Source organism: Saccopteryx bilineata, chromosome 3 (genome assembly GCF_036850765.1).
Source record: "Saccopteryx bilineata isolate mSacBil1 chromosome 3, mSacBil1_pri_phased_curated, whole genome shotgun sequence".
NCBI lineage: Eukaryota > Metazoa > Chordata > Mammalia > Chiroptera > Emballonuridae > Saccopteryx > Saccopteryx bilineata.
The window spans coordinates 210,088,947-210,106,675 of record NC_089492.1 but is presented as its reverse complement, the minus strand read 5'-3'; the positions used below and the strand labels follow the sequence as shown (position 1 = coordinate 210,106,675).

The 17,729-nt window shown below is 38.8% G+C and overlaps 1 protein-coding gene across 5 annotated transcripts in view; it reads right to left on the bottom strand.

Moving 5' to 3' along the window:
* Positions 1–17,729, bottom strand: part of KYAT3 (kynurenine aminotransferase 3) — a 68,906-nt gene that overhangs the window by 39,320 nt on the left and 11,857 nt on the right. For 4 of the 5 annotated variants that reach the window (XM_066268718.1, XM_066268720.1, XM_066268719.1 and 1 more), the window contains 3 exons: positions 4,511–4,569; positions 3,474–3,618; positions 193–342 (listed from right to left, as the gene is read on the bottom strand). In XM_066268718.1, coding sequence (XP_066124815.1) covers positions 193–342; positions 3,474–3,618; positions 4,511–4,569 — 354 coding nt within the window. Of the gene's footprint in view, positions 1–192; positions 343–3,473; positions 3,619–4,510; positions 4,570–9,057; positions 9,062–17,729 lie in introns of those variants that run through there. The other variant, XM_066268722.1, reaches the window with a different exon arrangement.

Below are 17,729 nucleotides of genomic sequence, written 5' to 3'. Positions count from 1 at the left end.
TAGATACATATATATTTATATATGTACACACATATGTAAAAATTTATTAAGCTGTACATTTAAGATTTGTGAACTTTACTGCATATGCATTATATTTCAAAAATAACTGAAAATAAAAAAGAATATAAGATTCAGAGGCAAGACAAAGGATAAGGATGAATACAGGTAACATCATAATGTTAACAAACTTACTTCATCTCCCTCATCAATTAATCCTTGAATGGCATTAAAAAGAGACCCATATGCTCCTACTGTCACAAGGATTTCTTTATTTGGATCAATCTGATTTTGATAAAACTTTCCATATAAGCAGGCCAGAGCTTTCACAAGTGATGGATGGCCCTGTTGAACAAAAAGAAAAGAAAAAAGCTTTGAATTATGGTTCAAAACCCCAACTTCTTTGAACTGATTTAGCTCTAAAATATAAGAATTTTTAAAATTGGGGTTTTATAATAATCCAAAGGTTTGTAGTTTTAATTGGCAGTTAATTAAAAAGGATTTTTTCCTACATGAATAGCCATAAAGATTTGTTAATGATTAAAATCTTCCCATAGAATGACTGATTTTAGAATACAAAATTTCAAATTATTTGCTTTTAAATATTGGCTTCAACATCAAATATATTTTTGACAGTACATTTTGATAGTAGATCACATTTAATTACTTTATTTTGACAGTAATGAAATCATATTGAATAAAGTTAGGTTTTCTTTTTTCCCCAGCTGAAATCAGCCAAAAACTGGTATTAACTACATATCCTTTAATTCTGGTCTTCCAAGTTTCAGGAAAAAATATTATTGCAAGCAATGGACTAAGGAGAGGGAAAAAACAATTTTATCAAAGAAATACACATTAGTGTTTATGTGTTGACAGCAAATGTGAGGAAGCAGCAGAACGTCATTCACACCAACAGCCAGGACAGCAGTAGTCACCAGGAGAACTTGAACACGAGGGCTGAGGGGACCAAGTCTGAGATGGGTGAGGGCTGACTTCTTGAGTATCTCCTGCTCGATCTTCTCTTCCATGTTCAGTTCCCTTCTCTCCTTCTTTGGCTTTTCCCTCCTTTTTAATCTCCTTGTATTTTTAGGAATCAAAGTTAATATTTATTGTTTTCTATCCAGCAACTACTTCATTTATTTATTTTTTTGCTTTTGGGGAACCGCCCTGACATTTGTCACTTGTGAGTGAGTGTCCAAGTGCAGGTAATAATATGCTTTTGTTTGGAAAGCACGTGCGCGCCAGAGGAATAAACTAGTCAGGATGCAGGACAGGGAGCTGGTTGGATATACTTCTGGTTTGTGAAAAGGGCCTTAGGCTCCTTGTAAGTAGTCCACTCTAGTTCAAATGAAGAAAAGGAGACATTTTTTTGATTAAAGATGCATTTACTTGTCAATTCTTTATTCCTTTCAGAATACTGGCTAGTATGTCCCAGACCCTCACTTAGTTAAAATGAATAAAAACAAAGTTATAGTACATTTTTCATACTTTGCAATTAGGAGATATTATAATATTAGAGAAATTGGGTAAAATTAATACTAGAGGAGATAATAGAACATAGGTAGTAAACTAAAAAACAATAACGAGAGAGACCACATAAATTCAAGCTCAGAAAATATACATGAATTGTGGAAAGAACAAGAGAAGGTTGTCTGTCACCAGTTCCAGAAATCCAACATTTCCTTTGAATTTTATTTTAATACCAGGTCTAACAAATTCTAGCAAGGGAGATTTGAAAGCAATTATAAACACTAAACATCTTTTCTTAGCATGATAAGGGTCTGTTTTTTTCTTTTTCTTTTCATTTTTTAGTGAAGTGAGATGCAGGGAGGTAGAGAAACAGATTTCTGCATGTGCCCCAATCATGATCCACTTGGCAAGCCCCCTACAGGGTGACATTCTGTCCATCTAGGGCCACTGCTCTGGTGTTGGCAACTGAGCCATCTCAGTGCCTGAGGGGAGGCCATGGAGCCATCTTCAGTGTCCAGGGCCAACTTGCTTGAACCAGTCAAGCCATGGCTGCGGGAGCGGAAGAGAGCGTGAGAAGAAAGAAGGGGAAAGGTGGAGAAGCAGATGGTCCTGTCTGTGTCCCTTGACTGGGAATTGAACCTGGGACTTCCACATGCTGGGCTGACTGATGACTCTACTGCTGAGCCAACTGGCCAGGGCCTAGACTGTGTTTTAAAATAATTTTAATTATAAAAATAATTCATGCTTCATATAACAATTAAACTAGGCCTTCCCCTGAGGTGACTAATGTCCTCAGCCTGGTGATAGTGTAACACCATTCCCAGTGCTTATACCAATATAAAAACATGTATACATATATACTTACATATGTTAACAAAAACTGGAAAATAAGTAAATGAATGGGCATGATTATGTTTTTAATAAAACCTTATTTAAAATAGCAGAAATACACCAGTTTCAGCTACAGTCCATAGCTTGATAAACTTTGCTATGAATCAATTTAGGAAGAATTGCCACTTTAATAATATTTAATCTTCTAATCCATGAATATCATATAACACTCCTTTTATTTATTTCATGGTTTTAGATGCTATTTCAAATGGTATTTAATTTTATTTTACTTTCTAACTGTTCATTTTTAGTATATAGAAATACAATAAATTTTTGTATATTGGCCTTGTGTCCTACAACCTTACTAATTCACTCAATAGGTGTAGTATTTTTTTATCTTTTGTTTTGTTTTTGTAGAATCTAGGAAATCTCTGGATATCCTGGGCTTTTTTTCTTTTCTTTTCTTTTCTTTTACAGGGACAGAGAGAGTCAGAGAGAGAAATAGATAGGAACAGACAGACAGGAATGGAGAGAGATGAGAAGCATCAATCATCAGTTTTTTCTTGTGACACTTTAGTTGTTCATTGATTGCTTTCTCATATGTGCCTTGACCGTGGGGCTACAGTGGACCGAGTAACCCCTTGCTCGAGCCAGCGATCTTGGGTCCAAGCTGGTGAGCTTTGTTCAAACCAGATGAGCCTGCGCTCAAGCTGGCGACCTCAGGGTCTCGAACCTGGGTCCTCCACATCCCAGTCCGACACTCTATCCACTGCACCACAGCCTGGCCAGGCTATGCTGGGCTTTTAATGGGCACTGGACTATAGCAAAAGAAAGTACTTAGTCAAAAATAGAAGATAATTAGGAAGCCAGTGCTGAGGCTGCATAAGTGTTAAGATGAAAGAAATACATGTCTCAAGAGAACATCCCCCCCCCCTTGCCCCATAGGACCATTCTGCAACAACAGTAAAGGAAGGGCCAGGACAGGACTGTGGACGGGCTGGAAGTAGCGACCGCTCATCCTAGAAGATAAGGGAAGGGGTGGGGTTCCTTGGTTATCAGGTTGGAACAGTTGGTCCCAGAAACCCAATTACATAGAAGTGATAGAAGTATGTTCATACAAATACTATAGTATATAAAGTACAAGCTCGTGGCCTCTGTGGTGCTCCTGTACTTACAAAGCCCCGTGTATACTGATTCAGGCTATCAATTGCTGCGATCTTCGATAATTCTTCCTTCACATATTGAGGAGGGGATATATCTGGGAGGCCTTGGCCAAGATTTACAACAGAGGGGTCTGCAGCCAACTTGGTAAATTCAATCCTAAAATAAAAAAAAAAACAACTATTATTAATAAGCACTATAAATACAAAGCTAACTTTTTATTTCCCATAACCTTACTATAAAACTGAAAAATAAGACCTGGCTTCGTCAATCAGGTTTTTAAAAAATATGAGTTCTCAACAGAAATTTTACCACCTACAAAATGATTTCACTTAATAAAATAATAGCTGAACAAATAAACTTAATGCTTCTTACAAATCTCAATTCCATGATACCCATACTTTAATCATATAGATATTTTTCTTAATCATCCCAGCCCTGCTAGGTTCTCTTATCAACCATTAGAGCCTAGAGCTAATAAGGGAAGTTCATGGATTAGAACAGGGGTCGGGAACCTATGGCTCGCGAGCCAGATGTGGCTCTTTGGATGGCTGCATCTGGCTCGCAGACAAATCTTTAGTAAAAAAAAATAACATTAAAAATATAAAACATTCTCATGTATTACAATCCATTTATTTCCTACCTCTCACGTTCATGGTTACGGGTGGCTGGAGCCAATCACAGCTGTCCTCTGGGACAACACCAAATTTTTATCGGATAATGCGTAACATACACGGGTCGTTGTATGGCTCTCACGGAATTACATTTTAAAATATGTGGCGTTCATGGCTCTCTCAGCCAAAAGGGTTCCCAATCCCTGGATTACAAGGTAATTTCCACCAGGGTATCAACTACATTTGCCTGTTCTCAGCCTATTGTCAGAGCCTAGCACAGGTGCTGGCACATTTGCTAAATGAATAAATCAGTGTATGGATTATTAATTTCCATTTCCATTTAATGAATGAGTTAAAATAAGTTGATTTATTTATAGACTACAGTGTAGGAAAAGTATAAGTCACCAAATTATTATTGTTAATTCTAAGGTACTCACCACACATTACTATCAAGGCCTTCAATTCGTTTTGCATTTTTAAATTTCAAAGACATTTTCTGAAAGGTATAAATATGAAAAGGATGTTTAACTTTCTTTAATAAAAATTCAAAAATGCCAGAAAATCATGGGTAACTCTTTACCCTATTGTCAACCTGGAAAAAACAGTACCATAAACGCTAGACTCCAATAAAAAATTCTGAAGAGAAGTTCAACTCCCACCTCCTCTCTTAAGGAGTGCTTTTTCTTACAAATTTTAGATGCTTATCTTCTCACATAAGAACCAAGATATCATCCTTGCCTAAAAAATAAATTAGTTTAAAGATGTGAAATGTAGCAAAGAGAGTAATAATGACACTAAAAAATTCAGTTTAAAAAAATATTTTTAGTCGGAAGGTCATTTAAGGTGAGATGTACTAACAGTTTCACAAGTAAGTTTCTTCTATGGGCAGGGGTCCCCAAACTTTTTACACAGGGGCCAGTTCACTGTCCCTCAGACCGTTGGAGGGCCGGACTATAAAAAAAACTATGAACAAATCCCTATGCACACTGCACATATCTTATTTTAAAGTAATAAAACAAAACGGGAACAAATACAATATTTAAAATAAAGAACAAGCCTGACCAGGTGGTGGCGCAGTGGATAGAGTGTCAGACTGGGATGTGGAAGGACCCAGGTTCGAGACCCCGAGGTCACCAGCTTGAGCACGGGCTCATCTGGCTTGAGCAAAAAGCTCACCAGCTTGGACCCAAGGTCGCTGGCTCCAGCAAGGGGTTGCTCAGTCTGCTGAAGGCCCACAGTCAAGGCACATATGAGAAAGCAATCAATGAACAACTAAGAAGTCGCAGCGCACAACGAAAAGCTAATGATTGATGCTCCTCATCTCTCTCTCCATTCCTGTCTGTCTGTCCCTGTCTATCTCTGCCTATGTAAAAAAAATAAAAAAATAAAAATAAATAAATAAATAAATAAAATAAAGAACAAGTCAATTTAAATCAATAAACTGATCAGTATTTCAATGGGAACTATGGGCCTGCTTTTGGCTAATGAGATGGTCAATGTCCGGTTCCATATTTGTCACTGCTAGCCGTAACAAGTGATATGATGCGCTTCCGGAGCTGTGATGCCTGTGTCCCGTGTCACCGGAAGTAGTACTGTACGTGAGTGATGCTGCGCTCTGCGATGCTGCCACATACAGTACTCCAGGAGCACAGGATGCGAATGCATCTCCCAGTTTCTGTAGGATGATGTGGCAGCATGTGCACATGCGCAGATGATGACATAACACTGTGTATACAGCGGAGCAGCCCACGGCCATGCCAGTTGAGATGTGGACGGTACAGAGGAAAGTTCAGTGTGTTCTGTGGCTCGCTAAATTCGAATCTGTGACCAAAGTGCAACGTGAATATTGGTGCGTTTATAACGAAGCGCCACCACAAAGGAATAACATTACTCGGTGGGATAAGCAGTTGAAGGAAACCGGCAGTTTGGTGGAGAAACCCCGTTCTGGTAGGCCATCAGTCAGTGATGAGTCTGTAGAGGCTATACAGGATAGCTACCTAAGGACCCCTAAAAAATCTGGGCATGAGCCCACATCAAACTGCACTGAATAGGTATGAAACTGGGAGTTTTCCTTTTATTTGGTGCAGATTTCACATTTCTATCGTCTTTTGTTGCTTTCCTGTGACCAGTCAAAAGTGCACCATGACTTTACGGACACACTGTATATTAGATCAGTTCTACTTTAAGCAGGCTAGGGATGTCACAGAAAAATATTCAAAGTTAAAATTATAGTACAGCATACAATTTTTAGTTCTTTAGATTCTAGAATTAAGTTTATACTATCAAAAGCACTCAATTAGCTTTGAGTTCATTGTTAACAAGCTGCTGGAAATTAAAAAAATGAATGGCAGCATATTTGCAAAGATTATCCTAATAGAATATTAATTTTAATTTAATCTGTGGGGTAGATAATGATAAGGACTATTAAATAGACCATTGTTCTCATTCTATTCCCAATAATGGAGGCCAAGAAAAATACATTTTTACTCTTTGAAACTCCAGTGAAGTAAATCACATGCAAATTCTCCTGAGGTTAATGTGCATTCCAGAATATTATTATGATTAAGTACCCACCTGAACAAAATGCTATTCTAAGACTATAATTATAAAACTAAAAAGTCCCAGAATGATAGATAGAAAAAGTTTAATAATTGTCCTTTGCCACTTCTAAAAATGTTTAAAACTTAATGGTTAATTCAATACGTGACTATAAACACAAAGTACAGATTCATATATTAAAAAGTGAGCACAATTTGCAGTAGATGATTTTGATACAAAGTCCAATTTTACTTAAACTATTTAGAGAATCGAGGTCAAACATATTTTCAGATTTGATTTTCTTTAAAATTTGTGGCTAGAAAGCCTCCCCTCACTACTCTCCCTACCTTTGCTCCTTCCTAACTCTATGCCTCAACCATTCCAATATTTCAAATATTCTACGTTCTCTCTCGCCGTGGTAGGTCCATATGCAATCAGCCCTCTATCCAAATTAGTCTTTCTACACCACTGTTTCTCAGCGTCTTTTTTATCAGTGCTTTCCAAGGAGGCAGTTCAGACATTTGTTCTAATCATCTCCACCGCCTTCCCCATTTAATATTAAAGAATAAAATTTTGTCACATAGAGTTGAGCTTTGCATGTTCACAAAACATTGTAATAGCTAAGGTTTGTTTCATCTGCCAAGCACCAATGTTCTCACCTTTCAGGGCAATAAAATCCCTGTTGAAAATACATGTTCTATATTCAATCTAATCTCTGGTCACCACCACCCTGTCCCTGCACTTAGCTAACTCCTATTCCACCTGCCACCTTCAGTTCTCAGTTAGACCTCATTTTCTCCAGAAAGCCTTCGCTAACTCCCTAAGTCAAGGTTAGGTGCTCCTCCTATGTGCTCCTATTTCACGAGTACTTTCCAGTATTTATTACAAAACACTCTAATTTTTCTGTTTATTTTTCTGTATCCACCTTAGACTGTAAGCTCTATGAGAACAATTGCTAGCTTGTTCACTGATGTGTATCTGTATTAATCAGGTTTCTCTAGAGAAACAGAACCAATAGAATGTGCATATATACAGAGGCTTATATTAAGGAACTGGCTCATGTAATTTGTGGGGGCTGGCAAGTTTGAAAGCTGCAGAATAGTCCTGCCAGCTGGAGAACCAAGGAAGAGTTGATGCTGCAGCTTGAGTTTGAAGGGAATCTGCAGGAAGCATTCCCTCTTCCTGGAGGCAGGGGGACCTCAGTGTTTTATATCTTAGGCCTTAAACCAGGCAACCCCAACTGGCCCCCGCTGCACTTCCGGAAGGGGCACCTCTTTCATTGGTGGTCAGTGAGAGGAGCACTGTATGTGGCGGCCCTCCAATGGTCTGAGGAACAGTGAACTGGCTCCCTGTGTAAAAAGTTTGGGGACCCCTGCTTAAATTGATTGAATCAGGCCCACCACATCAAGAAGGGTAATTGTTTTACTTAAAGTCTACTGACTTAAATGTTAATCTCATCTAAGAAATACCTTCATAAAGACATCTAAACTGGTGTTTGAACAAATCTCCAGGTGTTGTGATCTAGCTAATTTGACACATAAATTAACCGTTACGATGCCCAACATACAGTACTATGTTTATCACACAGTAAATTTTCAAAAAATATCTAGTGAATGAATGAAAAAACCCACACATTAGAAGTGAACTTATTGTGTCACTTAGCTTAAGTTAGATAGGTATAGCCTGACCTGTGGTGGTGCACTGGATAAAGTGTCAACCTAGAATGCTGAAGCTGCCTGTTTGAAATCCTAGGCTTACTTGGTCAACGCACATATGAGAAGCAACAACTACTACTAGTTGATGCTTCCTGCTCCTACCTCCCCCTCTTTCTCTCTCTCTCAAATCAATAATTAAATCTTAAAAAAAAAAAAAGGTACTTATAGTGTCAGCTTAAGTTAACTTATGCTTCAGTAACAAATGATCCCAAGGTTGTGGTAACTTAAAACCATAAAGGTTTATTTCTTTTTCATGCTACATATACACTGAAGGTTAGCTGCTGTTCTGTCTCATGCCACTATCACTCTAAGACACAGGCTGATGAAGTAGCCTCTATCGGCAGCACTGCCAGTTTCATAGCAGAGGGGATACAATTCTTAATTTTCAGCTTAGCCATACACACATTTCTTTTACTCACATTATGGACCAAAGCAATTTCATAACTAACCCTGACACTAACATGGCAGAATGAATCTGGGGGTATAATGAGATCAGTGGTTGATATGGGTTGAATTGTGTCTCCCCTAAAATTCATATATTAAAGTCTTAAAACCAGTACCATAAATATGACCTTTTTTTTTTTTTTTGGAAATAGGCTCATTGTAATTGTTATAAGTTGAGGTCATTAGGGTAGACCCTAATCCAGTACGACTGATACCCTTACAAAAAAGGAGAAATTTGGAGACAGACTGGCCTTCAGGGAGAATGCCTCATGAAGATGAAGGTGGAAAGCGGAAGTGATGCTTCTACTTAGGGATGCTTCTAAGTTAGGGAACACCAAAGATTGCTAGCAAACCACCAGTAGCTGGAGGAGAGGCATGGAACAGATTCTTCTTCACTTTTCTCAGAAAGAACCAACCCTGCCAGCACCTGGATCTTGGCCTTCTATCCTCCAAAACAGTGAGCTAATACATGTGTGCTGCTTAAGCTACTTAATCTGAGGTACTTTGTTAAGGCAGCCTGAGGAAATAATACAGTGGTGAAAATGTGTAAGACACCCCATAATGTCCAAAGACATCAAGACATAGCAGTAGGTGCAAATACTCACAATCTAAGAATTACTTTCCAGAGTAAATCCAGTACTAGAAATTTAATATAAACCTAGAATCCTATGGGGAATTAATTACAAGCCCAGCTGTATAATAGAACATCTATAGTCCCTGTATAATTGATGGACTATCAGTTTCCATAAAGTGGATTCTGCTCCTAGGAAGACTAATACCTGGCATACCTACACTGTTCTTCTCTGTTATAAATACACCCTGCTATAGAAACATACTGCTCACGAAAATTAGGGGATATTTCAAAATGAATATGAAGCTATAAAATATCCTCTAATTTTTGTGAGTAGTGTAATAAGCATTTTTTTTTGAGGCTGAAAAGTGCAGTTCTCCAAACTCACCACTAGATGCCACTCTTGGCAGACATAAGAAAAGCTTGTTACTAAGTGTTGACTGCAATGGTGCTGGAACAAGGAAAGTTTGGAATGAAGAAAAACAATTTTGCCAAGACCTGAAAACACTCAAGTTTCAAATGCATATATTTTGAAGACTGCCTATAAGATCCGATGGGGAAATCAAGGCTGTTGTTATCTAGGAAGCAGGGCCACGAGTCCAGTGTGAAAAAATATACAGAGTGCAAAAAAAGTCCAGAAACAGAAATAACACAGCTAATGGCTGGCGAGGTGTAGGCAATGATCCAGAGTGACAAGCAATGGACTCAACTACTTCAGGACTAGGCTGGCGCAGAAAATGAGCATCTGCAAAACGGACACCTGGGGTAGACAAAACCCTTATTATCTTTTTGCTCTAAGAATTAGGTATTTGCCTGACCTCTTGCGTTTTGGATAAAGCATGCACCTGAAATGCTGAGGTCACTGGTTAGAAACTCCAGGCTTGCCTAGTCAAGGCACTTATGAGAACTGAGTTGATGCTTCCTTTTCCTCACTCTTCCTTTCTCTCTCTCTTTTCCCTCTCTCTAAAATAAACAAACAAAATCTCAATAAAAGGAAATTAAAAAAATTATGCATTTATAGTTGCAATCACTTTTTAAAAATATTTGCCTCTTCTTTTAAGAATATCATAAAAGTTTTCCGAATTTCCTTAGTCATAAAAATTTCACTTTTAATGGGTAGATAATATTTCAGGTTGATCATGTATCACACTTTGCTCATTCATTCCCGTTGCTGGGGTATTTGTTGTTCCCAGCAGTTTGCAAATGCTGGTGGTATGTATCTAATGTGCATTTAATTATATGGTGCCTACTCTGTTTCCTTTAGTTTTAAAGTTTGATGTGGATGGTGAATGCCCCATTGTAACATAAGTATTCACCATCATAAGAAAGCTGGCAAATATGTTCAATATTGTAGTCATCTAGTTCAAGCTAAACTAACCAAGCACGATAACTTTTGACTTACTTTTATGCAATTTTATAGTAATATATGTTTTCTTAGTCATAATATTTTCATTTTTAATTGGTACCATTTCAGATTGATCGTGTATCAGATATACATATGATGGTCCATATATACCATCATGTTGGATCATATATATATAAATATATATATGATCGTGTATATTTATACATATATATAAATATATATGTGATCGTGTATCATATATACAGTTTGCTGGTCCAAAACTATAGTGATGGCACTTGGTATCTTTTCCTTCATTCCTTAACAATGATACCATGCTTCTTAAAGTTTTTTTGTTTAAATACATGTCTATTAAAATAAAAGCAAAAAACTTCATACCTCTTTCCATTTGGAAGGTAATTTATTGACACATTACCAGTTTGAAAGTCTGCTAGAAATTTGATAGCTCCCCAACCTGACTAAAAAGAAATGTTATACTCTTTCCTAGCTTTGAGGATGAGAAACAGACCAGTGCACAGAAGCCTTTGAAGCTCCAAAGCTGTATTCATCAGATCTTTTAGTTGCACAGACAGAAACTCAATCTGAAACAGTTTAGGTGAAAAGAGGAATTTATTAGATAGCTCATGGCACCATGGGAAAGGTGAAGCCAGGTTCAAAGGGAAGTGAAACAAGAAATTAGAACCTCAACAAGGCTTTGCTTCATCTATGTCTACCCAGTCTCAGCCTGTTGCTTTTGTCCACATGAGATGAAACAGTCACACACCCCAATTTCATCCCATAGAGGAACTTTTGCAACAACATGAGGCATATCAACTTATGTACCATAGGGAAGAAGAAGAGAATGAGCAAAGGACTGGAAATCTATTTGAAGAAATACTAACTGAAATTTTCCTCAGTTGGTGAAGAAAAACCAACCATAAGTCCAGGGAATGCACAGAGTCCTACACAAAATTAATCCAAAGAGGGCCACATCAAGATACACCACAATCAAATTAAGAGAGAATCATAAAGCCACAAGAGAATGACAGTTACTTACAAGAGAGCTCCCACTAGACTGTTAGCTGATTTCTCAATAGAAACATTCAAAATGATGAAAAGCAAGGACCTACAACAAAGACTACTTTATTCAGCAAATCTATCATTTAAAAAGGAAGGAGAAAAAAAGCTTCCCAGACAAGAAAAAGCTAAAGGAGTTGTTACCACCAAACCAGTATTACAAAAAACATTAAAAGGTCTTTTTAAGAACAAAAACCAGCCTGATCGATGGTGGCACAGATAAAGTGTCAACCTGGGACACTGGGGTCCCAGGTTCAAGCCCCAAGGTCACTGGCTTGAGTTAGGGCTCAACAGATCAAGGGCGGGGTTGCTAGCTTGAGCGTGGGATCATTGACATAATTCTATGGTTGCTGGCTTGAACCCCACTGGCTTGAGCAAGGGGTCACTAGCTCAATTGGAGCCTCCTGGTCAAGGCACATAAAAGAAGCAATCAGTGAACAACTAAAGTAATGCAACTACGAGTTGATGCTTCTCCTCTCTCTCCCTTCCTATCTGTCTGACTCTGTCTCTGTCTCTCTCTTGCTCGCTAAAAAAAGTGAAAAAAAAACAAAAACAAAACAGAGGAACAAAGTTAAAAGAAGAAAAGGGTAATAAGTACATACTTATCAATAATTACTTTAAATGTAAATGGCTTAAATGCTCCAGTCAAAAGACATAAGGTAGTTGAATAGATAAGAAAACATGACCATATATATGCTGTCTACAAGAGACCAAATTCAGAATGAAAGATATAGAGACTACAAGTAGAGGGAGGAAAAATAAATTCATGCAAATGGAAAAAAAAAAGAAAGTTGGGGTAGCAATACTTATATTAAACAAAACAGACTTTAAAACAAAGACTATATAGTAAGAGACAAAGAAAGACACTTCATAATGATAAAGGGAGACATCCAACAAGATTTAAGACTTGTATATATTTATGCACCCAACATAGTGGCATCATAATATATAAAGCAAATTTGGTGGACATTTAGGAAGAGACAGACAGTAATACAGTCATAAATAAAGTAATTAAATGTGATCTACTATCAAAATGTACTGTCAAAAATATATTTGATGTTGAAGCCAATATTTATTCAAAGCAAATGATTTGAAATTTTGTATTCTAAAATCAGTCATTCTATGGGAAGTTTTTAATCATTAACAAATCTTTATGGCTACTCATGTAGGGGATTTTTAACACCCCATTAACATCAATGGATAAATTTTCCAGACTGAAAATCAACAAGGGAACGGCAGTCTAAATGACACAATAGATCAGAAGGATATAATTGATATCTTCAGAGTATTTCACCCCAAAGCAGGAGAATATATATTCTTTTCAAGTGTACATGGAACAATTTCTAGAATAAACCATATGTTAAGAAACAAAACAGTCTTAGTAAATTTAAGATTGAAATCATATCAAGCATCTTCTCTGACCATAATAGTATGAAACTAGAAATCAATCACAAGAAAAAAAAATGAAAAACACACAAAGATAAGAAGGCTCAATAACATGTCACTAAATAATAAATGGGTAAACAATCAGATCAAGAAAGAAATCAAAAGATACTTTGGAACCACACAAAATTTATAGGACACAGTGAAAGCAGTCCTAAAAGGGAAACTCATAGCATTACAAACCTATATCAAGAGCCCTGGCCGGTTGGCTCAGCGGTAGAGCGTCGGCCTAGCGTGCGGAGGACCCGGGTTCGATTCCCGGCCAGGGCACACAGGAGAAGCGCCCATTTGCTTCTCTACCCCTCCGCCGCGCTTTCCTCTCTGTCTCTCTCTTCCCCTCCCGCAGCCAAGGCTCCATTGGAGCAAAGATGGCCCGGGCGCTGGGGATGGCTCTGTGGCCTCTGCCTCAGGCGCTAGAGTGGCTCTGGTCGCAACATGGCGACGCCCAGGATGGGCAGAGCATCGCCCCCTGGTGGGCAGAGCATCGCCCCTGGTGGGCGTGCCGGGTGGATCCCGGTCGGGCGCATGCGGGAGTCTGTCTGACTGTCTCTCCCTGTTTCCAGCTTCAGAAAAATGAAAAAAACAAAACAAAACAAAAAAAAACCTATATCAAGAAACAAGAATTAAGTCTCAAATAAACAACCTAACTTTACACTTAAAGTAACTAGAAGAACAACAAACAATGCCCAAAGTGAGTGGAAGAAAGGAAATAATAAAAATCAAGGAGAAATAGATAAATCAGAGTCTTAAAAAAACACAAAGATCAATGAAACCAAGAGCTGGTGCTTTGACAAGATAAACAAGATTCATAAACCTTTAAGCAGACTTATAAAAGAGAGAAAGAGAAGAGAGAGGACCCAAATACATAAAGTCAGAAATAAAAGAGAATAACTGACAACAAAGAAATACAAAGGATTGTAAGAAAATATGATTCTCAATGAAATGGATAAATTACTAGAAATATGCAATCTTCCAAAACTGAATCAGAAAAAAAATCGGAGAATCTAGACAGACAGATTATATCTAGTGAAACTGAAGCAGTAATAAAAAAACTCCCCAACAAATAAAAGTCCTAGGCCAAAAGGCTTCCCAGAGGAATTTTACCCAACATTTAAAGAAGAACTAAGTATTCTTCTTCTCAATCTATTCCAATAAATTCAAGAATAGGGAAGACTCCCAAGCTCAAGGCCAGCATTATCCTAATTCCAAAACCAGATAACGACACCACAAAAAAGAAAATTACAGACCCTGACGAACAAGAATGCTAAAATCCTCAACAAAATATGTGCAAACCAGATCCAGCAATACATTAAAAAGATCATGCACCATGATCAAGTGGGATTTATTCCTGGGATGCAAGTTTGGTACAATATCCACAATCAATAAATGTGATATACCACAATAACAAAATGAAGAATAAAAACTACATGATCATATCAATAGATGAAGAAAAAATATTTGATAAAACACAGCATCCATTCATGGTAAAAACTTTTAGCAAAGTGGGAACAGAGGTAACATACCTCAATAAAATAAAGGCTATACATGACAAACCCATATCTAACATCATACTCAATGGGCAAAAACAAAGTGTTTCTCTTCAGATTGGGCACAAGACAGGGATGTCTGCTTTCACCACTCTTATTCAACACAGTACTGGAAATCCTAGTCAAGAAAAAAATAAAAGGCATCCATATTGGAAAGGAAGAAGTAAAACTGTCATTACTTGCAAATAACACAATACTGTAAAGAGAAAACCCTAAAGATTCCACCAAAATACTTTAAGAACTGATAAATCAATTTATCAGGATATAAAATAAATACCCAGAAATCACTTGCATTTCTATACATCTATAAAGAACTATCATAAAAGGAAACAAAGAAAACACTCCCATTTATAATTGCATCAAATAAAATAAAATACCTAGGAATAAATTTAACAAGGATGTAAATGACTTGTACTAGAAAAATTAAAGACACTGAAGAAAAAAATTGAAGAAGATACAAATAAGTGGGAATATATACTATGTTCATGGAGAGGAGAATTAACATCACTAGAATGTCCATACTACCCAAAGCAACCTATAAATTCAGTGCAGTTCCTATCAAGATACCAATGGCAAATTTCACAGAACTAGGACAAATACTACAAAAATTTATATGGAACCACAAAACCTCCCAAATATCTACAGCAATCTTGAGAAACAATAACAAAGTTGGAAGAATCATGCTACCTGGTATCAAGCTATACTACAAGGCCACAGTAATCAAAACAGCATGGTACTTGCATAAAAACTGAATACAGATCAATGGAACAGAATAGATAGCCTAGCCCTGGCCGGTTGGCTCAGCGGTAGAGCGTCGGCCTAGTGTGCAGAGGACCCGGGTTCGATTCCCGGCCAGGGCACACAGGAGAAGTGCCCATTTGCTTCTCCACCCCTCCGCCGTGCTTTCCCTCTCTGTCTCTCTCTTCCCCTCCCGCAGCCACGGATTCATTGGAGCAAAGATGGCCCGGGCGCTGGGAAAGGCTCTGTGGCCTCTGCCCCAGGTGCTAGAGTGGCTCTGGTCGCAACATGGCGACGCCCAGGATGGGCAGAGCATCGCCCCCTGGTGGGCAGAGCGTCTCCCCTGGTGGGTGTGCTGGGTGGATCCCGGTCGGGCGCATGCAGGAGTCTGTCTGACTGTCTCTCCTGGTTTCCAGCTTCAGAAAAATGAAAAAAAAAAAAAAAAAAAAGAATAGATAGCCTAGAAATAAACCTACATATTTAGGGTCAATTAATATTTGACAAAGGAGGCAAGAACATATAATGGGGTAAAGACAGTCTATTCAATAAATGGGGTTGGGAAAACTGGATGAATACCTGCAAAAAATAAACCTAGACTGCGTTCTTATACCATACACAAGAATAAACTCAAAATAGATAAGACTTACACGGAAGTCATGAAACCATAAAAATACTAGGAGAGCCCTGGCCGGTTGGCTCAGCGGTAGAGCGTTGGCCTAGCGTGCGGAGGACCCGGGTTCGATTCCCGGCCAGGGCACACAGGAGAAGCGCCCATTTGCTTCTCCACCCCCTCCGCCGCACTTTCCTCTCTGTCTCTCTCTTCCCCTCCCGCAGCCAAGGCTCCATTGGAGCAAAGATGGCCCGGGCGCTGGGGATGGCTCTGTGGCCTCTGCCTCAGGCGCTAGAGTGGCTCTGGTCGCAAGATGGCGACGCCCGGGAGGGGCAGAGCATCGCCCCCTGGTGGGCAGAGTGTCGCCCCATGGTGGGCGTGCCGGGTGGATCCCGGTCGGGCGCATGCGGGAGTCTGTCTGACTGTCTCTCCCTGTTTCCAGCTTCAGAAAAATGAAAAAAAAAAAAAAAAAAAGATAAAAAAAAAAAAAATACTAGGAGAAAATAGGCAGCAAAATCTCTGACATTTCCTGTAGCAATGTTTTTCTGATATATAGTGTGTCCGTAAAGTCATGGTGCACTTTTGACCGGTCACGGAAAGCAACAAAAGACGCTAGAAATGTGAAATCTGAACCAAATAAAAGGAAAATCCTCCTAGTTTCTGTAGGATGATGTGGCAGAATGTGCGCATGCGCAGATGATGACGTAACACGGTGTATACAGCGGAGCAGCCCACGGCCATGCCAGTTGAGATGTGGACGGTACAGAGGAAAGTTCAGTGTTCCGTGGCTTGCTAAATTTGAATCCGTGACCAAAGTGCAACGTGAATATCGGTGCGTTTATAACGAAGTGCCACCACATAGGAATAACATTACTCAGTGGGATAAGCAGTTGAAGGAAACCGGCAGTTTGGTGGAGAAACCCCGTTCTGGTAGGCCATCAGTGAGTGACGAGTCTGTAGAGGATATACGGGACAGCTACCTAAGGACCCCTAAAAAATCTGGGCATGAGCCCACATCACACTGCACTGAATAGGTATGAAACTGGGAGTTTTCCTTTTATTTGGTGCAGATTTCACATTTCTATTGTCTTTTGTTGCTTTTCTCTGACCAGTCAAAAGTGCACCATGACTTTACGGACACACTGTATTTACCTGAACAAGGGAAACAAAAGAAAAAATAAGTAGGACTACAGCAAACTAAAAAGTTTTTGCACAGCAAAGATAACCAATAACTAAATGAAAAGATAACCCACTGAATGGGAGAACATATTTGCTAATGATACATCTGATAAGGTATTAATATTAAAATTTATAAAGAACTTACACAAGTTAACACCAAAGAATCCAATTAAAAAATTAGTAAAAGAGCCTGATTAGGCAGTGGCGCAGTGGATAGAGCACTGGTGTGGGACACTGAAGACCCAGGTTCGAAACCTCAAGGTCGCTGGCTTGAGCACGGGCTCATCCAGCTTGAGCACGGACGGAGTTGCCAGCTTGAGTGCGGGATCATACACGTAATCCCAGGGTTGCTGGCCTAAGTAAGGGGTCACTGGCTTGGCTGGAGGCCCCTTCCCACCCCCACTTCAAGGCACGTATGAGAAAGCAATCAATGAACAACTAAGGTGCTGCAA